General features: G+C 41.7%; 1 protein-coding gene and 1 long non-coding RNA gene across 2 annotated transcripts in view; one reads left to right on the top strand and one right to left on the bottom strand.

Moving 5' to 3' along the window:
* Positions 1-26,767, top strand: part of WWC1 (WW and C2 domain containing 1) — a 153,630-nt gene that overhangs the window by 87,375 nt on the left and 39,488 nt on the right. Inside the window, exons 3-9 of the mRNA XM_069102405.1 lie at positions 4,139-4,342; positions 8,185-8,261; positions 8,763-8,842; positions 17,413-17,542; positions 19,963-20,109; positions 21,829-21,902; positions 25,845-26,087. Coding sequence (XP_068958506.1) covers positions 4,139-4,342; positions 8,185-8,261; positions 8,763-8,842; positions 17,413-17,542; positions 19,963-20,109; positions 21,829-21,902; positions 25,845-26,087 — 955 coding nt within the window. The remainder of the gene's footprint in view (positions 1-4,138; positions 4,343-8,184; positions 8,262-8,762; positions 8,843-17,412; positions 17,543-19,962; positions 20,110-21,828; positions 21,903-25,844; positions 26,088-26,767) is intronic.
* LOC138172680 (uncharacterized) lies at positions 8,870-16,951 on the bottom strand. Its single transcript, XR_011171212.1, has 3 exons — positions 15,660-16,951; positions 13,676-14,932; positions 8,870-10,774 (listed from the first exon to the last, which is right to left on the bottom strand). It is a non-coding gene; the product is annotated as an uncharacterized lncRNA (long non-coding RNA).

The following is a 26,767-nucleotide window of genomic DNA, read 5'->3' as shown; positions in this document are numbered from 1 at the left end:
ACACACACACACACACAAACACAAACACAATATCTATTTTGCAGATGAGGGAACTGAGGCAAGGAGAGGTGAAATGAGTTGGCTGGGGTCACACAGCAAACAAGTATCTGAGCCAGGATTTGAATCAAAGTTTTCTTGAGTCCTCCAAGTCCAGTGGCCTATCTGCTGTGCCACACTGCCTCAAGGAAGGGCTCTACCTTACAGAAGATGGCAGCAAAATCAGGAAAATCATAGTCTAGAGCTTGCTGTGTGGAGACTTTATGCCTGACATGAATGAGGCCACTTGGCTTTAGGATTTCATGATTATGGACAGAGTCTGCACAGATGAGGATTCCTTTTTTTAAAAAGATAGTTTAAAAAATGAAGACTGATTGTTTGATACCATAGTATTGTTAACTTATGGTGATCTGCACCATTGTCAGGGAAGCAGTGACAGGGCTGATGGAAAAACATGGCCAATACATCTCACTAGAGTTAGGGCCCAAGTTCTTTTTTACATATTAATTCTGCCTTTGATGGGTTTGAAAGACTCAGACCTGACCTTATCAAAGGTTGCCATGAACCCCCTCATGGAGATCAAAGGCAGCTCCCAAAACAGTCCCAAACTGCCATTTGGATAATCCAGTGTCTAACTTTTCCCTTGAAGTCAGGATTGTGATTTGGACTTAAACCCAAACACACAAATGTTATCTTGCCCATTGAACCCATTGACCTCTGTGTTGTGATCTCAATGTAATTTTTTTTTCCCAAACCAAGATCTTTAAAATTGGTGGTTGGGCTCAGAACAAGGAAAGCCTCAGTCACTGAGACTTTAATTCCCTAATGGCTTTATTCTTTCTTTTAAATTTATTTTTGTTTATCTCATTAAATGTTTCCCAAATACATGTAAAAAATTTTTAACATTCATTTCAAAAAATTTTGAGTTTCAAATTCTCTCCCTCCTTTCCACCCCTCCCTCACCCCTTGAGAAAGCAAGCAGTATGATATCAGTTATACATGTAAAGTCATGCAAAACATTCTTCCATATTAGCCATGTTGCAAAAGAAAACACTCATACACAAACAAGAAAAATCAAGTTTAAAAAAAAGTATACTTCAATCTACACTCATAGTTTATCAGTTCTCTCTCTGGAGATGGAAGGCATTTTTCATCATGGGTCCTTTGGAATTGTTATCAATCATTGTCTTGATTGGAGTAGCTAAGTCTTTCACAGTTGATTATGGTTACAATATTACTATTACTGTGTGCAGTGTTCTGGTTCTGCTCACTTCACTTTGCATCAGTTCATGTAAGTCTTCCCAGGTTTTTGTGAAACCATCCTGCTTGTCATTTCTTATAGCACTATAGCATTCCATCACAATCATATACCACAGCGTGTTTAGCCATTCCCCAATTGATGAGCCTGATGGCTTTCCTCTTTATTTCATCTTGGCTTTCAGAATAACTATGGTCCATGGTGTATAAGATGCACAACAGATGCTTATTAGTAAAGCTTGGGAGTGCTTGGGCTAGGGCAGAGGTAAACACTCCTGACCTTGGACAATTCCCAAGTCCAAGAGCTGGAGCCTGAATTCACTGTCTATTGACCATAGTAAATTGCCCTGACATCTTCAACTTTCAGCTTTGCCATTCTATAAGCTCCTTCTTTTTTTCTTTACAAACCCAACTTTTTATTGTTGAGCAGAACCATCATCTGAGGATACTGCAACTACAACTTATATGTATATATCCCATAACTATTTCCAGACAGGGCCCTGGGTTTAAGAAAATTAAGGACTTCTCTGTCATACCCAACAAAATTGTCTGGACTCTACTAGCAACTTCCATTCTTTTCATTTTCCTCTCTTTCCCCAGATTATTTATCTAGGATGGTGATGCAATAGAAATTCTGGAATCAGGGGACCCAAGTTAAAATCCTAGTTCTGGATTTTATTACATATGTGTGGGACATTGAGAAAGTAATTTAAAGTCCTGGAACCTCAAGTTGTTGTTTTTTTCTCAGTGTGTAAAATAATAGAATTAGACTACATTAGTCCTTTTTAGCTCTCAGTTTATGAGTCTATGTTTTTCTGTGCTTCAGAGAGAGGAAGAACCTGGATAATTAAAATAGCTACAATTTACCTGTGATCTCAATATGTACCTGCCTCTGCAGGTATAAGTTGCAATCCAGCCATACCATAGGATAGTAAGTCTACAGCTGAAATGGACCTCAGAAGTCATCTTGTCTATGGCCCCTATTTTACAGATGAGGAAACTGAAGTCAAGAGAGATTAAATGATAGCCCAAGGTAACATAGGTCATAAGTGGCATAACTAGTATTTGAACTTGGGTTCCATGACTCTACATTTAGCACTTCTTCCCTGGCTCAATGCTGCCTCTTTCTCATCCTGAGTAATTTATTGATGCCTTTCCATAAATTCTCCATAGAGGATTTGAACCAGTACAGTAATTCTATCTAATATACTATCTAATTCCCTTCACTTGTGCATGACTACCCACCTCCTCTCCCAATCATAAGTAACCTAGATGACTTATTTCTTGCCATTTCTTGTTCATGAGTCATGGTTGGTAATAGACTACACAAGCGTCAAGGATGGGTACAACCACAGAGATAATTAAAACCCACAGATATTTTAAAAGCTTAACTATAACCAAATTGTTTTCAATCTCCCTATCACATATTTTGGGCAGATCTGCTCACAGAGAGCAAAATGGACTCATGTACAAATATTTCTAAATGTGAGTAACAGAAAGAAAGGAGTGAAAGACATATAAAAACAGAACTGTTCATCACCCTTCCATTCCTGAACAAGTGCAAGGAGAACGCAGAAATGAAATTTTCTCCAGTTTTGTCCACCTCCTCGGCTAGCTCATTTTTTGCTTTGCACTGCCCTTCTCCGTGCCTGCTGGGGCCATTGTCTTTGTAAATTGCATACCGTCCTCAGCCCTCACAGCATCCAGGATGTCCTTGGGCCAATGCCCAGATTCCAAACCCAGGCTTGGAGCTTTCCCCTGACACTCTTTCGTCGGTCAAACTTTGGCTGTGACTCAAGAAGCATTGCCCAGGGACTTTGTTGGGAAGCTGGTATGGCATTTTCCCTCCAGTATCCATCCATCAGTCAGTCCACAAATATTTATTGAGTGGGCTGGATGCTGTAGGGGCTACAAAGAGGTGTAAAACATGGCCCCATACATAAGGATTTTGCCACAAGCCATTCTTAGAAACAGGGGAAAGAGGAGAACACACCAACTCAGTCTGATAGTTTATGAAATAAGCTACATCCATAGACCACTACCTTCGAAAAGAAGGGAGTTAGGTACATTTTCTCACCTCTTCTCCAGGGCTAAGTTTTGGGGGCTTTTTGTTGGTGTTTCCCTTTACCCTGCTGAAGTCATTGTGCAAATTATTCTCCTGGTTCTGCTTGCTTCACTGCACTGGTTCATAGAAATCTTTCAGTGCTTCTCTGTATTCATGTTCATTGTTTCTAACAGCATAGTAACATTCTTTTACATTTATCATGTTCCACGTTTTTTTTAGCCATTCCCAAACTGATGGACACTGACTTTGTTTCTAGTTCTTAGCTTCCAAAGAAAGTGCTGCTGTGAATATTATGGTGTATAGGGGGACTTTCTCTCTGTCTCTAACCCCCTTGGGTTCCTCACAGTGGGATCTCTGAGTCAAGGGTATGAGCATTTTTATCACGTCTTTAGCATATTCCAAAATGGTTGGACCAATTCACAGCTCTACTAACAGGGCATTATTCTCCCTGGCAAAGTATAAACAGAGAACATTCTCTTCCAGTCTCCTAGACTCGTGTCCTGCTGCCCTCTGAGGGACTATGAATTTCCTTTCAGCATCTTTGATGCTTTGATCTGACAGGAAAAATGTTTTTCCTTTTTCCCAGGGACCCCTGCCTAGTCGTCTCCATCAAGAAAGGGCTTTCTGGGATAGATAGACTAGTTTCTTTGATTGAGAAACTGTGGTCAGTGGCTTGAAATCCTTTTATAACACCAGTCTCATACCCCGAACCCACACCAGCCCTCTGTAGCAGGTAGGGATGGGGAAGGGAACCTTCCCTGCTGTGGCCAACAGGAAGAAGCCTAGGTGCCCAAACAGGGTCTCCTGGGTCTGTTTCAGAAACCACCCAAATCGAGGATCCCCGGGTGCAATGGCGACGGGAACAGGAGCACATGCTGAAGGATTACCTGGTGGTGGCCCAGGAAGCTCTGAGCGCACAGAAGGAAATCTACCAGGTGAAGCAACAGCGGCTGGTGCTGGCCCAGCAGGAGTACCGCCAGCTCCACGATGTCTGGGAGCACAAGCTGGGTTCCCAGATCAGCTGTGAGTATCCCCCCCAGGGTGCCCTGGGCTCTATGCAGCTGTTCTACTGAGGGGTGAGGACCGGAGAGGAGGGACCCCTCAGATATGTAGTTAGAGGCTAGGATGTCTTCCTAAGTAAATATTACAGCCACAGGTGAAGAAGGGGAACAGATAGGAGGGAGCTTAGTGTGAAAGGGAAATAATCTGTGATGTCAGAAATGGCAACAAGGGACTAGGTCAGTAGCCTTGGATTATCACAACTTTGCCACCTATTACCTGTGTGGCCTTAAACCAGTCATTTCCTATCCTTGTACCTCAACTACAAAATAAAGATATGAGGTAGGGTAGAAAAGTGGATAGAGTGCCAGCATTGGATAGAGAACCACCTAGGTTCAGGTCTTGCCTTTGACACATACTGGCTGTGTGATTATGGGCAAGTCACCTAACTTTTCTATGCCAAAGGCAGTTGATCCTCTAAGCCTATAAGTTACAGATAAGTGCGCTGATGTGCCTCAGAAGGTATACCTTACACACCAAGAGTCCCCTGCTTAGTTAGAATTACCAAACAAACAAAGGTAGGGGTGGGAGAAACCAATACTTTACAAGGTTATGAGGATCCAAGGAGATAATCAATAGATAGGAAAGGGTTTTAACAAGTATAAAAACATAAACACAAGGGATTGCTTTCATCATTATTCAGGATACCAGGTTTTTTTTCTCTAATTGGAAATTGGAATCTGAAAAGAACCCTGATGATCACTATAATAAATGGGCACTGAACTGAAGGACCTGTTTGTGAATTAAAAGTTTATACTGATATTGCCTAGATCAGTATTATAGCCCAGAAGATACTTGTTTAGACAGAAGGAGCATAAGAGCAACCAACAGAGAGTGAAGTTCATCAGGAAAGATTTCCTGGAAGTGATCACTTTTAAGCCACAGTTTGAAGAAGGGAAGAGTCAGGTACCGAATGGAAAAGAAGAGAACTCCAGGAGACTTTAGGGCATTGTTCAGGACAGACATTTCTTCCTTAGGAAATGAGTAAAGGATCAGGAGGGAAAATAATAAAACAAAGTACTAAGGTTTTTAATTGATCCAGAAAAAAATTTAGTTGATGTTTGGGAAAGCAGCTTGGCCTGAGACAGATTAAATTCAAGCTGGGCACAAGGGCCTCAGAGTCTTCTTACTTGCACTGATGTTCATTCCTAGTGAGAAATGTGACTTTAAAAAGAAAAGAAAGAAATGGGAAAAAAAGAGCAGTCTTCCCACTCATTCCATTCCCCTGCCTTCCTTTCATTTTATTTAAACTTAGTAGATCCTCCATTTTCAGAGTACACTGTAAGAAGCACCACTGGACTCAAGTACTTGGTTGCCTGAATTGATAGTGACATGCAGGCCATTGTAATGTTCAGAAAGCAACTGATCTCTTTCAGAGCCAAGCACATTGCTTTGAAGTCGGTCCTTGTTTGGGCTTTCATATCCCCTTCCCAATGACTCCCTGGTCTTTGTCTCATACAGCAGGTGCTCAGGCTACTGCAAGAAGGAAATTGAAACATCCCTTCCTGTGTGCTTCACAATTCAGCTCCTTGCCCTGTGCCCCAAATCAGGAGTGGCAGGGAGGCCTTTTTGGCGTAAGCAAAGATAACCCTTTGATGCCCACCCATCTCACAGATTGAAGAATGGACACAGTGACCAAACTAATAAACAAAATATTTCTGTTGACAAATAATGTACATGCACACACACACACACACACACTTTTATAAACTTAAAAAAAGTGATAAAAAGCAACAACCTGCAAACAATGGTCTCCAACTTACAAGTTTTCCATCAAAATATTAGCACACAGAATATTTGTCATCTACATAGCTACATTTCAGAGGAGACTCATTGAAATTTTGCCTCTGTCATTTATTAGCTGTATAACCTCCCCTTGCTGGGCCTCAGTTTCCTCATCTGTAAAATGAGATTATTAGATTATATAGCTGGTTCTAAATCTATGATTTTATGATCTTCATCTGTAGAACCTTCAGCCGCTTTGTTCAGTCTTTACTTGCAGACCTAAGTAGCTTTAAGGTGAGAAACTCTGTATATGTAAGTTAATGTTAGAAGCTTAGCTAGGCTTAGCACTCTCCAAGTAGCAACATCACAAACTTCCATCTCTCTTGGGTTTAGAGGGTGTGGAGGGAATGGGGGGGAAGAAGAAATTCTACACTCAAGCACACTCAAGGACTATTCAGTCAACCTAGTTAAAAGGACACACCAGAATGACCTTTCAGTAGGTTGAGGTCTATTTTCCTAATGTTTTACAAGCATTGTTTGCCATCCAAGCAGACTGCTCTGGCCCAACCGGTAAGGCCACATACCTGTTCTCTAACTCAGATGACCCGTTGTGGCATGCAAGGGCTTTACAAAGTGTTCTTGGCCTGCCTGGGGCCTGGACCACACCTGTGGCTCAGCCCAGAGGAGAAGGGCTGTGCTGCTGGGTTTGCTTGTGCACCTTGCCCCATCAGTAAGACAACCTACCTGATACCCTCCCTTCAGTGACCAACGATGGTGCTTTGAAAATACCATCTTTTTAGTGGAAGAATATTGTCTGCCACAATCCAGTGATAAATCACATGAAAGATCTTAGAAATTGTCTCATGCTTCTCATTTTACAGAGGAGGAAACTAATACCCAGAAAGGGGAAGTAGCTTCCCCAACGTTACACAGTTAGTGGAAAATCCATGTCTTTAGTTAAATCAGGGTATTCCCAGTAAAGCCTTTTCAAAGGCTACTGAGCAAATATTAATAGGCCTGATACTGTAAAGGCTGTATTCCAAGTTACTCCCACTCAGAAAGGATTTACTTAGTTAGACTTAAAGTCAGGAAGACCTGGTTTTAAATCTTGCCTCAGAGATTTCCCAGCTATGTGACCGTGGGCAGGTTAATTTAACTTCTCTGTGCCTCAGTTTCCTCATCTATAAAACAAGGAGTTTGGACTTAATGGCCTCTAAAGTCTTTCCCTCTAAATTTGTGATCTATGATCCCATATCTGCAATCAGAGCACAATGGTGAGATGTAGACTGTGGCTGTCTGGGTCATTCTGCAACGAGTGACCTGAACCCAGAGCTACTAGAAATAGTATAACCTAAACCAATCACACAAGTGTGTACACACACACACATTCTCACAACCTTGATCTGTCACTTCATTTATTTGGCCACGACATAGCAAATGTCCACCTGTCATGTGCCTAGAACTGTTCTAGTCACTGTGGGGGATGCAGAAGAAATTAAAAAACATTGTCTTTGCCCTTAAGAAAATGATAGCCCAGTTGGGGAGATAGGATAAATTCATTCAAAACATTTAAACAGCACCTATATTACTTCAATATTTGTTATTAGACACACCAGTCACGATTGAGCCTTTCAGCTTGGCTGGTCACCAGGAAACTGAGTCACAAGCAAAGGATGATAGAGGCTTTGGTTCTGTATTTCAATGGGAAGTGTTAAGGGTATCTTTATATATCGCTGGATTATGAATCCAATAAATGGTTAGAAAAACACACTTTCAAGGACTCCCAAAGAAGCATGCCACCCTCCCCTTAGCAGGGAGGTGGTAAACTGTAGCAACAAAATGAGGCATACGTGGTCAGACATGATCAATGTATCGATCTGTTTGCCTTAATTCCACTTCTTTTGTTACACAGATTTCACTGGGTTCAGTGGGAGAAAAGGAGTCATTGGGAATTGACTGCTATGTTTTTGTTTTTTTTTAAAGCATGAACAAAACATTTATTTTTAAAAAATTCTTTTTAAAAATCACTCTGCCCAAACTTTCTTCCTGAACTAAAAGGCCTTTCTTTTTCCTCATTCTAGTGGTTTCTGGCTCCTCATCCAGTTCTAAGTATGACCCTGAGATTCTGAAAGCTGAGATTGCTACTGCTAAGTCCCGGGTAAGATGTCTTCTGTTGATTGTTCTTTTGAACAATTCTTTTGAAGTCACTGAAAGGGTCCCAGTAACTTGGGAGCTCTAAGGCCATACAATCTCCCCCAAAATACATGTCAAAGTAGAAGGGTTTGTTTTATGGGAAAAGAGCCTTTCTGTGTACCTGTGGATTGACTTGGATGATGTAGCTGTGGCCTTATAAAAACCAGGAGGCAGAATGCTTGGCAGCACCTTACCATTAAATCCAAAAAGTTAGAAGGGGTAGTGGGGTGGGGTGATTCAAGGGGTGAGCTCCCATTAACAGGAATCAGAGTTCAGGGAAGAGAATTGTATTTGGGATCTGAAGTAAGATACATTCAGCCTCTTCCTTGGGTGTAGGGAAGGGTGGGGCCTCTAATGTGGACCTGACACCTTGGTTCTGTTTCTGTTCATCAAGGGAACATGGGAGTGAGAATCGCCATCTCACTTACGTTTGTAACTGAGTGTGGGCCTTTGTTTTTCATTGTAGGTCAATAAACTGAAGAGGGAGATGGTTCACCTCCAGCAAGAGCTGCAATTCAAGGAGCATGGCTTCCAAACCCTGAAGAAGTAAGTGCTTCGATCTCACCCCTCGTAGGCTTTTCTTTTCCTCTTTTACCCCCCTGCCTTACTCTTCTTCCCTCCTGTCCTAAGGCTTCTTTGGCCAATAAGATTCCCCTTTATGATTAGAACCAGTGTGGATCATAAAACCCAAATTGGGTCCTAAGCGCTCTTTTTTTAGGGTCTAGATTTTAAATAAGAAACTTTAAATGTAGAGCAGTGTTTGGCAAACTACAGTACCTGTTTTTGTATGACCAGTGACTTAAGAATGTTTTTTTTTTTTGATGCTGTGCAGTGAATAGAGCACCGGCCCTGGAATCAGGAGGACCTGGGTTTGGATCTGGCCTCAGACACTTAACACAAAAAAACTAGCTGTGTGACCTTGGGCAAGTCACTTAACCCCAGTTGCCCTCCAAAAAGCAAAAAGAAATAAATATAAAATAAGATGCTGTTTACAATTCTTAGCTCACTGGCCATACAAAATATCGGTGACCAGCTGAATTTGGCTCATGGGTCATAGTTTGCCAACCCCTCTTCTGGAGCTCAGATTTTTCTAAGGAGACAGGGGGCAATTAAGTTTCAATTTCTTTGATTGTATGGTAATGACTCTATAATCAATTTATTTATTGGAAAAATTATTTTATATGATAAGTTTAAAACTACCCACAAAATCAGCATTCAACCAAACACAATAAAAAGTGAAAACATAACTACAACACAGTAGATTAAAGAGAGGATCTTGAGTTCAGATCCTGCCTCGGAGACTTATTAGCTGGGTGACCCCAGACAACTCACTTAACCTCTTTGGGTCTCAGTTGCCTCATCTGTAGACTGGGAGGGGGAGGGGGGTAGAGGTTGGGCTCAGTGACCTCTAAAGTTTCTTCCAGTTCTGAATCTCTAATCCTATAATCCACAAACTTCAAGCTATTTCAAGTTTGTGAGGAAGGTAACAGCATCCTTTATAGTTGTGGTCATATAATTAGGATCTTGTTCTGATCTGCTTCCGTCAAGCCTCATCATTTTGTTCAGGCCCATCTCTCTGTATGTTACTAATCAATTTGTGGGGGTGGGGGGGAATAATGAGAAGAAAAAGGAAATGGGGGTAAGAGATGCAATGATGGAAAACTGAGCTGGGCTGCATTTTAGGTCAGTTGTAGACCCACATTTCAGGTTCCTTACCTCAAGAAAATGAATGCAATAGATCAGTCAAATTAATCCATAGTCAACAGGAAATTTAGACCATGCCTTGCAAAAGAGTTCCCCCCCACCAAAAAAAAATCAAGGGACTTATAGCAGGCATGTGAGTGATGGCCACCCTGCTTCATCTCAACTTGCCTCCTTCCCTCCTCACCTATACCCAACCCAACCCTTAGGCAGGTTTCATTCTCCTCTCACTGATGAAGATTCTGCGCATTAAAGATGTTTATATGATGGCACTCCATTTTTTGAAAGGTAACAACCTTGGTATTCAAAGTAGATTGTAAATAGCACATACAAAACTGTCAGTGTTCCAAAGAAGCTTTAAAAGATCATTTATTCAAAAAAAAAACCAAACAACAAAAAATCATTTACAGATTCCATCTGGTCAGTTTCTTTTTAACTTCAAACCCTTTAATCAAATAAAATAATGTACATAAAGCACAGTGTAGGCTTTAAACATGAACTTTCTTATATGTTTATTTCAGACCTGTGATTTCATAAGTGTTGGAAAACTCCCAGTGTGGAAACTCCTTCTGCCAAAGCAGATATGCAACTCATCTGTAACTTTTAGTCTTAGAAAGTTGCTCAGAGCACTGAGTGATTACTTTGCTTGTCCATAGTTACAAAGCGAGTTAGAGGTCTTCCTGACTTCAACAAACTCATCATCTCCATACCATGCTTCTTTTTCATTATCATCTTCTCTTCCTCCTTCATAGTAGTAGTGTTACGGTAATAGTAGTGCTAGTAGAAGAAAGAGGAAGATTATGAGTAACAGCAATAGCAGTCATAATGGTAGTGGTAGCAGCAGTAATAGTCATGGTAGTAATAGAAGTACCAGCAGCCTTAGCAATAATGGTGGTGGTCATCATTATGGTAAAGTACTGATGGGAGCGATAGTGGCATCTCTGTGGGAGATGTAAAACTCGATTTTTACAGCGGTCCTTTATGAGAAATACTATGTCATAAATATGTGACAAGCTTCTTGAAACCTTTGCCTCTGTCAAACACAATCTGGCCTCAGGTTGGGAAAGTCTTTGGTCCTACCACATGAGGATGGTAAGATTCAGGTTGCCATTTCCTATTGTAAAGACAATAGCTGATTTGAAAGAAGGAGAAAAACGCAGAGACATCACAAGAGGTAAATAGTATGATTTAGGTAGGCTTTGAAAGCTCCTGGTAGGTCAAAAGGAAGTCCAAAATAGGCCACAGTATTAGGCAAGGTCAGTCATCCATAGAGATATCCACCTATTTGATATGACTTGAAAGGGCTGAAATGTTCCTTACCTCCAAATTATTCATCTAAAGACCTCACCCATCTTTCCTCCTCAGATGTCCTTCTCTGATGCTTAATCTTGGTGTGGGCATTAACAATAGGTTTTCAAATACTATGCCAGGAGATTCGAAGCTCCATCTGGTTGAGGAGGAAAGGCTTTGAATAAGAGCTTAGTGTCTGTCAGCGATTAGATTAGATTAACTAAGTGATGGGACATTGTAGAGAAAGTCCATAAGGAGAGTCAGGAGTACTGAAGAGAAATGAAAACATGGGTGTCTTGGGCAGTCTCCTTAAAATGGAGGCTCTGGGAGAAACCAGCCAATCAGAGTGAGGTACCGTGGGGCAGAGGGTACATCTACTGTGTGAAGTACAAGGCTGGAGTGACTTTCCAGGGCATTGAAAAGAAAGTTCAAGAGGAGCGTCAGGGGTACAACTGGAAAAAGAATCCAATATTTCAATGTTGTGGGAGGCCAGCCTTGGGTCGTAATTCTTTAGGCTAGGTATTAGTTCGGTTTCTGTTCCTGACTAGAATTACAGAATGTTAGATTCAGTAGGTACTTGAGAATTTGTCTAATCCAGCTCTATTCCAATTCATGAATCCCCTGTGCTGATATTTCATCCTATACTGGAACACTGGAAGTCAATAACTTCAGCTATCATTCCCAGAAATCTTGAAGTGATTCTTAGAAATCTGGAAATTTCTTAGGAGTCTAAAAGTCTTAAGTGTGCTTTCATTTTTCTTTATAAACTTCCCCCTAAGTTTCTTCCCTGCCATCCAGTTTTTCTTCTTATTTATACCTCCCCAGAGAGCATTCCTTTGAGCTCAGGTATTTTTGCTCAGGATTCTGTTTTTCATCATTTTCCTATTAAAGTCCTTGAGAGCCTCGGTTATCAGTATCTGAGACCAGAACAGTGTTTCCAGGTGAGTCGGGTATTAATTATGGATGGTAACGTAATCATTATCATAAGTGTTACTCTCAGTCATGCACAGCGATTTCTCTATCCCCTGAAGTCCAATAGCATTATTGTGTGTGCAACTCACTTGACATTTAGCCATATGTATTGTTAGCTTTCTCTTTATATCCATTCATTCATTCACTTACCAAATATTTATTCAATGCTAATGTTGTGCAAGAGACTGCCTTAGGTACTGTATGTACCTGTCTTATCTCATGCATTTCACATTGCATCTAGTACAGTGCCTGGCACTTAATGAATTTGGCTAGTTAATTGATTGATAATTGTACATTAACTATAAATGCCCTTCTCTTAAACCACCTTGAAGAACTAGAAGCTCCTGCTTTTAGAGAAATTTCAGGTTGATTCTACATCTTCAGATATATCTGCTTCCAAAGCGACTTTTTTTTTCCTCTCTGGTACTACTTCCTTTTTCCTTGTATCCCTAACAAAAAAACTTCCAGAACTACTTGAACTGCATGTTTGAGGTGGCCATCAGGGAGCCCTTTACAACTGAAGGACATAATTATATTAACCAACTTAGCTATTTCTACTTAGATTCCAGTAGCCATGGATCTTACATAGCTCATGGTGTCTGACATTGATGATCTTGTATCTACTGCTTAGTGTAAGGTGCCATTAGTTGAAATGGGAGTGTCCCACTTTAGTCATCATCCTCATCAATTTCTTTTTTTTTTTGCTTTTTGGAGGGGGGAAGGAGGGTAATTGGGGTTAAGTGACTTGCCCAAGGTCACACGGCTAGTTTTTGTGTTAAGTGTCTGAGGCTGGATTTGAACTCAGGTCCTCCTGACTCCAGGGCTGGCACTGTATTCACTGCATCACCCAGCCACCCCTCATCATCATCAATTTCTAGAGGCAGTATAGTAAAGTGCACAGGGGGCTAGTCTCAAAGCTAGGACGCACTAGTAGCTTAAGTAAACATTGGGTTCACTTCTCATCTCCCACATATAATATCTCTGTGACCCTGGGAAAGTCACTTAACTTCTCAAGGCCCTGGGCAGCTATGTAAGACTATAAGTCGTATAGTAAGTTTGCCTTGGTATAGGGAGCTTCCTTACCAGGAGCTCTCCACAGTGATTGAACCACAGGTCTGGACCACTCTGATCTAAAAATAATAATAGTAACAATTGACCACATCTATACAGCCCACTGAAGTCTGAGGAACATTTTATACATGTTTCCTCCTCTGCACTTCATAAGAACCCTGTAAGGAAGGTGCTATTATTATCTCCATCTTACAGATCAGGAAACTGAGGCTGAGAGAGATTCAATGACTTGCCCAGGACCACACAGCTAGTCAATATCTGAGGCAGAACTGGAACCTCAGCCTTCCTGACTCCCTCTGTTATGCCATGATGCCTCTCTAATGCTATGTCTGCTTGTATTGTTACCTCATTGTCCCCTGAGGGTCTGTCTTGTCTTGTCCATCCACCTAGACTGGAAGCTTCTTAAAGGCAGAGTCTTAGATTTAGGATCACAGATATAGAGCCAAAAGCAACTTCAGAGGCTCAACTTCTCATCTTACAGATGAGGAAACTGAGGCCCGAGGCAGTTGAATGTCTTGCCCAAGGTCACATAGGTAATAATCAGCAGAAGGGTTTGAACCCCAAACCAGTGTTGATTCCACTGTACCACACTGCCTTCCTAGGACCAGTAGTCATTGACTTAATTATTGACTGATGCTTTTGAACCTCAGATCTTCTTCTCTTCAGTAGCTCCTGTGTAAATAGTTTGAGGGTTACTCATTCACAACTCAGTGTTCCCCTCCCCCAGCCCATCCTTGCACGAGCTTCCAGCTTAGAAGGCTCTCTGTTCTTCTCCCAGCTGCCCCAAAACCTGTTTTACCACTCTGCCCCATGGTAGCAGCCCTGAAAAAAAGTCCAGGTTTTTCACAAGCTGACACCCAAACCCCAAAGACAGTTCTTTCTCCTCCCCCTCAGGCACAGAGATATGCCTTGATTGGCAGCTCTGACCAACACCAACCAGTACGCCAGCCAGAATTTAGACTTCATGGATGGATGGGCAGGAATGTGAATGGTGAATGATGTACCAGGAGTCTTCACTTCCATAGCATTAGTATCATATGGCTTCTTTTTTTTTTTTAAGCAATCGGAGTTAAGTAACTTGCTCAAGGTTACACAGCCAGGTGTTTCTGGGTGGGTGCTAAGTGTCTGAGCCTGGATTTGATCCCCAGGTCATCCCGACACTAGAGCCGGTGCTCTTACTCGCTGTGCTACCTGGCCGCCCCCATCATATGGCTTCTTAAGACAATAAGCAAGAGTGACAGTTCCAGCCAATATAGCAAGCTGGTTATTAAGCACTTACTGTGTTTAACACACTGTGTTAGGCTCTGGGGAGATAGAAGTAAAATGAAAACCAGTTCCTCCCTTCTAACACCTTGCATTCTGCTGTGGCTACAACATTTACCCAGATAAGGAAATCTGGTATGATTTGAGGAGGAAGAGAATGGTATGACTAGGTTTAGTAGTAATATAGGAGTTGGTGTGCAATCCCTGGGCTATCCAGTCTTCTCTGCTTCTCCTCAAGCTGAAAAGGAAGGGAGAATGCAAATCCTCTCATTCTGTTCTTTGTCACTAGTTCGAGCTTAAATATTTCTTCTATAAGTCTGTCAGAGTTGAAAGATGGACCTGGAAGGAAATGGGAACTAATAATTAAAAATATGCTTGGAGGATGATCTGGGAATTCCCACGAATCAAACTCTCCCTGCGCTCTGTGACTAGAAACAGTTGAAACTTCATCAATTTGGGAGAAAGGGTGTACATTTCCCTCTCACTTTTCCCTTTTATTGCTAACCAGGTAATGGAATGGGAATTCTGGAATGGGAAAAAGGACTTATTTGTTGCCAGGACCCTTGTTCTCTTTGTCCATTTTCCTCCTTGACCCTTTATGGTTCCTTGGACCTCTGAAGGTTCATGAGAAAGGACAGCTGTGCCACTTGGAAATCCTTTAAAAAAAAATCCACCACCCCTTTCCTTAAAAAAAAAAAAAGATTCATTCACCGACACTTATAATGGTGATCCTTTGTTCTTTTTTTCCCCTTGCATTCCCAGAGTGTTCCCTTTCGGAGTCTGTTCTTTGGAGCCAAATTCCACAGACTGGGTTGCTAAGGCCTCAGAGAGAAGTCAGGTAGAGGCTGCTTAAGGAGCAGGCAGCACAGAAGACAAGCTTCTTTTGTCCCATCCCGACTGGGGATTCAAAGCTATTCAAGCTGCCTTGGCAGAAGGTTGCTGGGCACAGTCCCCACCCTAAAGCCTCCAGCCCCCTGGACGTGCTCTGTCGGCTGGTGTCTCCCCCTCTGCCATTGGGCGCCTGGTTCCAATCAGACAGGGTGTCCCCTCCTGCAGGCGCACTTACCCCGGGGGAGCCTGGCTTCCGCTGAGCATCTTAGGCAGGATTCCGATGGGAAAGGCCCTGATTAGACTAATTTTTCTGATTAAACCGGAGAGCAAGAGGAGACATTCTGGCAGCCCTGCCAGGACCCAAGTGCTTGGAGGGAATAGACATTCTATTTTTAGTGGGGACTGATAAATAGAAGCTTTGTTTTCCAGGGGCTGGGCTCTCCCCGTGGAGCCTGAAATAACCGAAGGGGGCTGTGTTTAGGCTGAACTCCCTCTTTCTTGGTCTTCTGTTCAAAGGCTTACAGACGATGAAACCATGTTGAAAATCATGTTCCTTCGAGTGATTCCCTTCTCAGGTTATTTTTAGATAAGGACAGCTTGGCCTGCACATGGAATCAGAAAAGAATGTGTTAGCATTTTATCATCCTGAAATAATGGGCTTGTGGTGTTCATTCTGAATATGTGGCTTCCTTTGACTTTAAGGAGTGAGGACCTCAGGGCCAGCCCTGGGCAAAGTTGTAAAGTGGACCATTCTGCCTTTCTGTCCTCCTTCTCCCTGACTGACTTCACCCTACCTGGTTCTGCCCTCCAGGACACTAGTCCATGGGGGAGGGGGGACAGGGGGCAGGGCCTCACACTCTCCTAGATCCCTTCCCCAACAAGAACACAGATCATAGGCCAAACAATCAAAGGTTTTACAGTTTACAAAGATTGTAGAGGTTATTTAATATAGTCACTTCATTTTACAGATAAGGAAACTGAGGCCACACAGACAGTTAGTGGAAGAGCCAGCATTTTAACCCAGTTTCTGTGACCCTAAACCTCATGTTTTTGTTGTTTTTTTCCCTACTGTACCACATTGTCCTTATCCTGTGCCCCAGTCACTTGGATCCTGGCCAAGCAACCTGACAAACTAATTGGGACAAGTGTTAATGGATATCTAATTTATTATGTATTGACCCCCTAATGCCCAAGTAACCCATTAGAAGCAGCAAGCTAGGTGGCCCATGGATAGAGAGAGCTGGGCTTGAAGTCAGGAAGATTCATCTTCCTGAGTTCAAACTGGGTCTCAGACACTTACTAGCTGTGTGACCCTGGGCAAGTCACTTGACTTCTGTCTACCTCATCTGTACTTTATCCTTATCTGTAAAATAGGGATAGTGTTAACACCTACCTCCCACTGTTGTTGTGGGGATAAAATAAGATGACATCCTAAAAGCATTCTGCAAACCTTAAAGCCATATATAAATGCCAGCTATTATTATTTTAACATACATTTCAGTGGTAATCCTAAAACATATAACCTGTAATCTGAGATAGGTAGCCTACCTGAGATTTTTGGGCATTGTCCCCTCCAAAAAAATGATCCAATTACTTAGCTAACACCTGAGCTATTGGACCAGTGGGTTCTAACCACCTGCCTATCTACGTACCAACTGTGTGACTGTCTGTTGCCAGGTGACATGATAGAAGGCTTGAATCAATTAGTAATTGTAATTGAAGCTGAATGCAGTTAATTATATAACTAAATTCAAGCAGCTTGAACACATATGGCTTTCTAATTTTGTAGCCCAGTATTGAAAAAAAAAAACCTTTGATATCCGTGTCTAAATCCAAAGGCGTCACCATCGGCAAACAAGTGGGGGAGTTATGGTTAGGGCTATGGATCACTTTGGCAGTCTTCAGAATCCACCATGATGGCTAAACTTGCTCAGAGCCCCCATAAGGCACAGTCACATCTTTATTGCTTTGTTTTAACTGTCTCCTAGAATTGACATGAAAATGTCTGATGCTCAGGGAGGCTACAAACTGGACGAAGCCCAAGCTGTTTTGAGAGAAATGAAAGCCATCAAAAAGGCCATCACCTGCGGGGAGAAGGAAAAGCAGGACCTCATTAAGGTATGGGGGGACGGAGGGGAGGAGCGATAGACAAGGCATCTTGCCCTGCTTACTTTAGGAATGAGTGTTTGGAGCCAGGCTGGTTTGGGACTGCCTGACCATATCAGAATGCAAATAGTTAAAAATACTAACATATCCATTGCCATCATGAAAAAACATTTCTGAAGCATTTGTTTCTGTGCAAAATAGTCCCATCCCTTGGAGGGAAACCTTCAGTCTAAGACAAATAGCCTTACTGATCCAGACAAAACAAGTACAGGCACAAAAGCTATTGAGTAAAAGCAACAGTAATAATAGTGTGCAATGGGGCAGCTAGGTGCCACAGTGAATAGAGCACCAGCCCTGGAGTCAGGAGGACCTGAGTTCAAGTCTGGCCTCAGACACTTAACACTGAGCTAGTTGTGTGACCCTGGGCAAGTCACTTAACCCCAATTGCCCTGCCTTCCCCCCTCCAAAAAGCAACAAAAAAGAAATAATAACAGTGCACATTAATATGGACCTCTGTGTTAATTTTAATGAGAAGGGCTATTTGATCTATGTCTTTAGATCCCTAGTGCCGAGCATGGTACCTGGAACATAGTAGGCACTTAATAAAATCTCATGGAATTCAATTCAGTCAAGGAAGCAAGCATTTTTCCTTTGTTTTTTTTTAAATTTTGAACTTGATCAACATTAGCATTTCCATATACAGAGAACAGAAGAAAAAGATTATATCTGAAGCTACAAGTCTCTGTTATGTATCACTTAGCTTTTTAAAGTATATATTACACTTAATATGATTATAAACATTGCCCTGCTTGTCTCTGTCCGCTTTGTAGCACCAATGCAATATTTACGGCACCCACAGTAGTAAAGACCATGACTATAAGTGTCATGTGACGTTCAATCACAAAATAAACCAAACTCTCCAGACAGAAGATAGAACCGAAGCACTTATTTAGACACCAGAAAACCCAGTCCCCAAACCAGTAAGTCAGTTCCATCACAGTACCAAAGACATTCAGAAGCCATAATAGCACTGAGAGCCACAGCATCCTTCAGCCTCCCCACAAACCAATACAAGATCAGTATCTACTCACAAGCCTGTCTGAATCCTTGCCTGAGGTCCTCCTCTCTCCCCCACCATCTGGCTAGCTCTGACTACCAGCTTCCCGTGGGCTCTGCTTCCTTCCCTTCAACAAAACTCCTCCCACCACAGGCTCCATGTGACTGCATTCAGCCTATTGGGGGCAAGGAAGCTTCCTATGGGCTCTGCTCCATCCTTTAGCAATTTCCCTTCATCATAAGCTCCATGTGACTACATTTACTTTCAAGGGAGGGAAGGTCTTCAAACTCCCCACAGGTCTATTAAGGGGCAGGGAAGATTCTCAAATTCCCATTCTCATTACACCCTTCCAGACTTTCCTTCTTCTTTCTTCTCTGTATTTTTAATTTTTTTTTGGCATTCTTTTCATTGTTTTCTTCTCTTTTTGCATCTATATTACTATACTTCTGTTCTCCTCTATAATTCCTGCCCTCACCCACTGCCAAAATGAAAGGCTTCCCTTGTGACAAATAAGTATGGTTATGCAAAAGACATTCACACATTGGTTGTGTCTGAAAGTGCTTGTCTCATTATCGGCCTAGGGAAGTCCCAATGCCTCTGTGCCAAAAGGCAGAACCGTGCTGTATAAGAAGTCTTCCGGGTCATGCTTGGGCATTGTGTTTGATCAGAATTCTCACATCCTTCCAAGCTGTTTTATTTTGTATTATTATCATCATTGCATAAATTGTTTTCTGCTTCTTTCACTCTGCATCAGTTCATGTTCACTCTGTATCATTTCATAATAAGTCTTCCTTGGTTTCTTTGAATCTGTCTCTTTATTAATTTCTTAACAATCAAACATGTTTTAAGGGCCTGCTATGCTCCAGGTGCTAAGGATATAAAGACAGAAAGGAAATGATCCCTGCTCTCAAGAAGCATACATTCTTTTGGGGAAAGCAACATGTACACATATAAGTACATGGAAATATATGAATATAAAACATGTATACATATTGTATAATATAAGGTAATATATAGGGCATATATGTATATATTAGGTATATATTCAAGATATAAATATATATATAATACAAGGTAAATTCAAGTATAAAGGAATGGACTAGTAGCTGGAGAAATTAAGAAAGGTCTTTTGTAGGAGTTTTCATCTGAGATGACCTTTGAAGAAAGCCAGGGATTCTAAGAGTCAGAAGTGAAGAGGAAGCACGTTCTTGCGATGGAGAACATGACAGCTTGTACACTGTCATGGAGCTAGGAGAAAGATTGTTGTGTGTGAGAAAAAAGCAAGAATAGCGGTTTAGTTAGACTGAAGGAAATGTTTTTTGTTTACCTGTAAAGGAAAAGGAGAAGTTACTAATCCTGATTTTTATCTGGCTAGAGCCTGGCTATGCTGAAGGATGGCTTCCTCACGGACAGAGGGTCCCACTCGGATCTGTGGGCCAGCAACACTTCCTTAGAAAGCTCCAGCTTCTCCCTGCCCAAGCAGTATATGGATGTGAGCTCACAGACTGAAGTCTCTGGAAATGTGAGTAGGATATACAGAATTGTGGTTTTCCTCTGTTCTCTGGGGCCAGAAATTCACAATAAGAAGCTCAGCTTGTGGGGTGCTGTTCTAGTTACCTTAAGTCACATTTGACAAGAAGTTCCCACAACGTGTTAACCCCTTGGAGAGATTTGGCTAGGGAGAAGGGGCACAAGTGATTTGGCATTCTGGTTTTCTCTCCAGCATGAGTGGTTGTTTGCACTGAACGAGTGGCTGTTTAAACTATTAGTCTATTAAGTGCAAGGTTACCAGGTACAATTATCTCTAAGAGCTCATGGTCCTGGCCATCTGAGTTAGTGATTTAAAAACTAAAATAAAAGCCCTTATCATTTACCCTGGGTGTTGGAATACTGCCTGTTTCTATTGCTTTACTTCTCTAAACACTTTAGGGATAGTATTGATGAAGGTTCCTTCTTTGGTGGATCTTCATTTTTGTTCATCACTTTTAGTACAATTCATTGCAATTCTATTGAAATTGAGTTCTGCTTTCTCTTTCACCTGGTGGAAGACGAAACATGGGGAGGTAGAAAGAATACTGCATTTGGAGTCAGAGAGCTTGACCAACCCTGCTAACTATGTGACCCTGGGAAAGTCATTAACTTCTCTCAACCTTACTTTCCACGTTTGTAAAGTGAGGAATAGAACTAAAAGGTCTCTTAAGATCCCTCCCTGCCCTAAATCCATGATGCAGTGTGTGCTCTCCTCTCTTATCAGTACCCAAATAAAGCAATTCAAGTTCCTACAGGTGCCATTCTAATGAGCTTAAAGCTAAATACTGGTTCCAGTGATGATGAATAGGGAGAAGTGAATTGTTAAGCTTGATAAAGATGAGTTCAAAGGTCTTATAGTTCTAAAATTTTGTGATTTGGAAATCCCTGTTTCTTTCCAAAAGGAGTAGCTTTTCTGGAATAAAATTGACCAGTGGAGATCAGGAACTCTCAGAGTACTTTTTTGTTGGTTAGCCAGGGAAGCCTGACTTTAGCCAGTTTTCCCCCTCCCTGCCACCCGGTCCCTGTGGTTAAACTATATTCCTATCTGATTTCTGTAGCTGCGTTCACACTTGTGAAGAGAAGTCATGTCCGTACGTGACCTGGTGAGCTGTGTAGCTTCTTGCCACACTTTACAATTAGCACCGCGGAATGGGGCTGCTTCTCCTGCCACCACCCCCATTTCCCTGAGTCTGGCCATGAGCTGTGTGCCAGAGGTGCAGCTGAAAGACGCCTCTTGCCTCCTTCCAGTTTCCCATCCTCCTTCCCATCCCTGCTCCCTAGTGTTTCACCACTGACTCCAGCCCTATCGAGTTTTCTTTTGATTCTTCTCCCCAGAATGGCTTTCGTGTTTCTTGGCTGTCCCTGCTTCCTTCTCACCAACTATCCCCCACGCTTCTGCAGCTAGGATTTGGGGGAACATTTGATGTTCTGAGCTGGTTTTCCAGGCAGTGGGCAGGGAGGGGAAATTGTATGTCTCTTTTGTAGTATACATATCTATCTGTCTTGAGTCTGTGGCCAAACCCCATGATCTGGGGCAGGCAACTGTTGCGCTTTCAAATCTTTTCTGGAATCCCTGAGGTCAGGCTATGAACTTAAGAGAGTCTTTAGCGTTCCCCAGTCAGACTGTCCAACCTCACATGGGATCTCCAAACTGAAATCTGCACAGGCAACAGTAACCATATAACGTATTGACTTTATACTTTGCTCCCAGTTCAGTACAAGTGGCAACAATCAGTTGGCTGAGAAGGTCAGATTACGACTTCGATATGAAGAAGCTAAGAGAAGGTAATTGGTGGCTTGGGGGTGTCTGATATTATGTCTATGGTAATGGCTATTCAGTTTACAGCGTAAAGAGATACGTTTGAAGAGAGATCCATTAACGGTTACAGCCAGGGTTTTAGGGCTAGGGATGACTTGTAGGAAACCTCAGCCCTGGTGTCTGGTGTATAGCCCATAGTAATGTGTGCTTTTAAAAGGCAGAGCTTTAGTGACTGAAGGAATTTCATATATTTAGCGTACCCTAACAACTCGCCTCCGTTGTCACTGATAACATACAACCTAGACATGCATGCCTTGGAAGCCTGCTGAGTTCTTCACCAGCATGGACTGCATTCACACGTGGAATCGGGCTCAAGTAGATAAGGTTACTGGGTGGTTGTTGTAATTTTTTTTCTCTCATGAATAAGGGGGTTTATAATATCCCAACAAAACCTTAAATGCACAAATTGGAATAGGCTGAACAGGAGTGCTGGCATGCTGCTATTGCAGGAAGCAGCCGCCTTATCTTCCTGGGAGTAAGCATCCCATGCCTGCTTGTTTCTTTTATTCCTAGTTCCCTGCTTCACAAAATTCAAATCAAGTGTTTGCCCAGAGCTCAGACTTCCTCTTGTCCCGGGCAGCTTGTTTAGCATAGTGACTCTGAGGACAGTCCAGATCGTCTCTGCCTCCTGGTTTCCTTCAAATGCCAGCTAAGAAATCTCACTGCCTGCAGGAAACCTTTCCCAATCCCTCTTAACTCCAGTAGCTTTTTCTGTTGACTATTACTTGTTTATCCTTTGTGTAGATTGTTGGTATGTGTCTGTTTTTTGTCTCTCCCATGGGCTTGTGAGGGAAAGGATCTCTTCCGCCTTTCTTTGTATTCCCAGTGCTTAGCACGGTACCTGGAGAATAGTAGGTACTCAAATTTTTGTTGACTAACCAGCTAATCCACTAGCCATCCCTGTTCCTGAGAAATGCCTACATACTTCAGGAATTCCATCTGTGTGGTTAGTTCTGAGAATGGAGGCTAAAGGACTGAAATCATGGCTTGGGCACTGAGTCCTCACAATATCATTCCCTAAAGGAAAGCTGCTGATTGTTTTGCTCTCTCCCTTTACCCTGAAACCATTTTAATTGAAAAAGGCCAGAAAGTCTATATAGATAGAGGGGGAAAGGTGAGCCATTTAGAATGACTTGTCTCAATGCCTTCGGGAAACATAGAGAGTTCCATTCTGAAATCTAGTCCATATAAATGATGCCAGGAGGGAGCAAGTCACTACCAACACCCACAATCCTCTTAGGAAATACATGCCTTTAAGGACAAACAGAGGAATTCAACGAATCGTGCCTCCCCTTTCTTTCCTTTTCTTTCTATGACACTTTTTCTTCATTGGGGTATAAAACTGAGCTTCATCAGACTGCTAGAACACAAACCAGCTTCCCTAAAAATAACCAGGATGAATTTCTAACAATTGTGGAATTTACATTAATTAACACTAAGCATCCCTGCTATGGTGAACTCATGAAAGAACATGAACAAAAATAAATGAGCCCAGGGGGGAAAATGTGTGTTTTTCTCAGTAGGAAACTTTGAAGGCAAGTCATGTAGAACTTCACACCAAAATCATTAAAATAAATAAGAATCTGCAGGGAGGCATTTGGCCATGTGACTTAATAGGAAGAGTCCAACCCTGGGAGTCAGGGGACCTAGGTTTTAGTCCCACATCTGCCATTAATTTGCCATGTAAACTAAGTCAAATCATATAAGTTCTGTGAACTTCAGTCTTATCATCTGTCTAGAGGGTGGAACTATGCCAGCCCTACCCACCCAAGAGAAGGAATAAGGATAAAAGGAGATAATACATGAAAGTGCTTGGAAAAGTAAAAACCAGACTCCATAGTTGTATTCAGGAACTAGTATAACTCAGCTCTAGATCCATCACAGAAGACTGGCAACCAGGAAATGAATTCTTTTGATCACGGCAATTCATGAAATTACCTGCTAAGGGTTGTGATCCGTGTCAGCATTTCAGTAGCAGAGGAGAGGAGTGGGATGGAGAATAGGAGGAGGGGGGAAAACTGAGAGAATCATGGATTTTATTGGTGGTGGTGTTGTAACATGCATTGAGGGAAGCTTTGTCTTGGGAAAGAACATGTTTCTGTTTGCCTTTTTCCGGGACCTCATAAAATGATAACTGAAAAGTTATATGTGAATCAATTTAGGGAGAAATTATATCATATCTTCACATTTTTGGAGATGTTTTCTCTTAGTTTCTGATTCATCTTCAGCTAATAGTAAATATGCCTATGAAAACATTTATAAAAACTCACTTTCCACAAGATGTTTGAAGAATGCCTTTCTAGTATAAAGTGGAGAATTCTGTTGTATTTAGTATGGGTTGCATTATTATGCATTTGCTTTTTTCTTTACTTCCTCCTTGTTTATATACTGGATCCCTCCAAATAGAACAGAAGCTCCCTGAGGGCTCAGGTTGTCTTTTATATTTTCTGTGATCTCTGTGGCACTGAGGATTGTAGCACCCTGTGCTACAATACTCACAGTTACTGCTATAGTAATAAGGTTATATATTCTCAGTGAACCTAGAAGTTCTTATAACAGTAGTAATAATTGTTGATTATGTAACATCTATAAGATTTACAATGCATGTCATCAACTTTATTTTATGTGAGAACTAGGCACAACAGAGTGTAATAGGGAGTTACAGAGTAATTGCCTAAATAACGTGCCCTGGGAAAGTGATGGTTTCCTGTTCAATGTGATGAGGGAAAGATGAAATTACTGAGGAAACAAAAGTATAATCTTTCAAATGTAGTGATTTATTAAACAACGCATGCCAATTGCCTAGCAAATCAGGACCAGGCCCCTTCCTCAGATTAGGGCCTAACCCCAAATACAGGAGGGAAGACAGACTTTTATATATTAAAAACAATTCATCAAATAAGGCCAATTAGTTAAAAGGAAACAATACAATATTAGGTAATCTGATTTCTAACTGGATGAAAGATTAGGTCTAAATTGGGAGAAGGAGAATGAACAGGAGACATTCCCTGAATTCAGAAAAGGAGGTATCCCACTATTCCTAAGTGTGAACAATCAAAGGAACATGGAAACAATAACTAATTGATCAGCATGGGGCCAGTTTTCAGATAAGACATATGGGTTGCTTGAGATGTAATTGTTTGAGAAAACTCTCCTTAGACCAGTCTTTGGGTCTGACTGGGTTTCTGGTCAGCATAACCTAGGTCTTTGGTTAATGGTTTCTAAACAGCAGGAAGAGGTGGTACAGCTATCCAGCTATGTAGTTCTAGGTTCAAGCAATACAGTAAGGTGTTCTCCCAATTCCTATGATTGAACAGACTTTTTTTCACAACACAATTTGGACTAGACCCATAATTGAATAGAAATTAAGCTGGCTCCAAAATTGAGTCACAAGATGGGGTCAGTATGGTTCACTCAATTCCCGCAATTAACCACTTGCTTTCCTAATCCCCTCAATTCCCTCATCAGTGTACCCTCAGAAGGAAAATGAGGCTCAGACTATGATCCCAAAGCTTCACTGAATATGAAATTTGTTCTCTTCTTCTCTACCAGAGAGGTTATGTGTTTATATTTAAGGAGAAGACACTTATATAAAGGTCAGGAGACTTGAATTCTAATCCTACAATTGTGATTAACTAATTCTTTAACCTTAGATAAGTCTCTTCCCCTTTCTGTGCCTTCATTTCCCCATATGTATAATGAGGAAGTTGGATTAGATCAATGTTTCACGAATCCCTTTCAACAACAAAGTGTTGTAAAATTCCAAGGTAATTTAACATATTACTCTTAATATTCTTTATATTTACTGCTTAAGGTAACATTAAATAATTTTTTCATGAACCGTTAAATGAGAAAGAACCATTGGACTAGATCCCCGCGCAGTTCTAACTTTCTGTCATTCTCCTTAGGATTGCCAACCTGAAGATTCAGCTGGCCAAGCTGGACAATGAGGCCTGGCCTGGAGTACTAGACTCTGAGAGGGATCGATTGATTCTCATCAGTGAGAAGGAGGAGCTGCTGAAGGAGATGCGGTTCATCAGCCCTCGGAAGTGGACCCAGAGTGAGGCGGAGCAACTGGAGATGACAAGGAAGCAGCTGGAGGAAGACCTTCAGGCAGCCAGAGACACTCAGAGCAAAGCTCTGACTGAGAGGTAGTCCTAGAACTGGGGTCAGAAGGGCTGGATAAGGAAGAAGCTAGGGTCCTTTTCCCATGGTCTGTGCTTCAACTCTCAGTGTCTTTTGCCAGTAGGTGTGCCCTCACTTTAAGAAAACCCATTATGGCAAAAAAAATCTGAATTTATGGTCTTGTTCTTTACTTTCAAAGAATTCATGTTAGCCAACAACCCCAGTGCATTTAGCATAGGATCCAATTTACAAAAACTTAGTTTCTGCAGAATGTTTCAGGAATACCTGAAAAGTATTGTAAAGTGGGGAACCCTGTTGTATTTGGTATGAACTGCATTGTGTATTTGCTTTGGTCTTTGCTTCTTCCTTGTTTATATACTGGGTCTCTCCAACTAGATAATAAGCTCCTTGAGAGCTGAAATTATCTTTTATATTTGTTGTGTTCTCTGTGGCACCTAGTACATTACTCTGCACATAGTAGGCTCTCAGTAAGTACTTCTTTCTTTTCTGTTTGTTTTGGGGTTGTTTTTTTTTTTGCTTTTTGGTGGGGTGAAGGCAGGGCAGTTGGCAGTTGCCCAAGGTCACACGGCTAGTAAGTGTTAAGTGTCTGAGGCTGGATTTGAACTCAGGTCCTCCTAATTCCAGGGTCTGTGCTCTATTCACTGCCCCACCTAGCTTCCCTCAGTAAATATGGATGGATGGATGG

The sequence above is a fragment of the Petaurus breviceps genome, unplaced genomic scaffold (assembly GCF_028583685.1).
Source record: "Petaurus breviceps papuanus isolate PSGF00001 unplaced genomic scaffold, PetGlider_PUasm1.0 551, whole genome shotgun sequence".
In the NCBI taxonomy this organism is placed as follows: Eukaryota; Metazoa; Chordata; class Mammalia; order Diprotodontia; family Petauridae; genus Petaurus; species Petaurus breviceps.
Note: the sequence above shows the minus strand (reverse complement) of the source record. Positions and strands in the feature narration are given on the sequence as shown.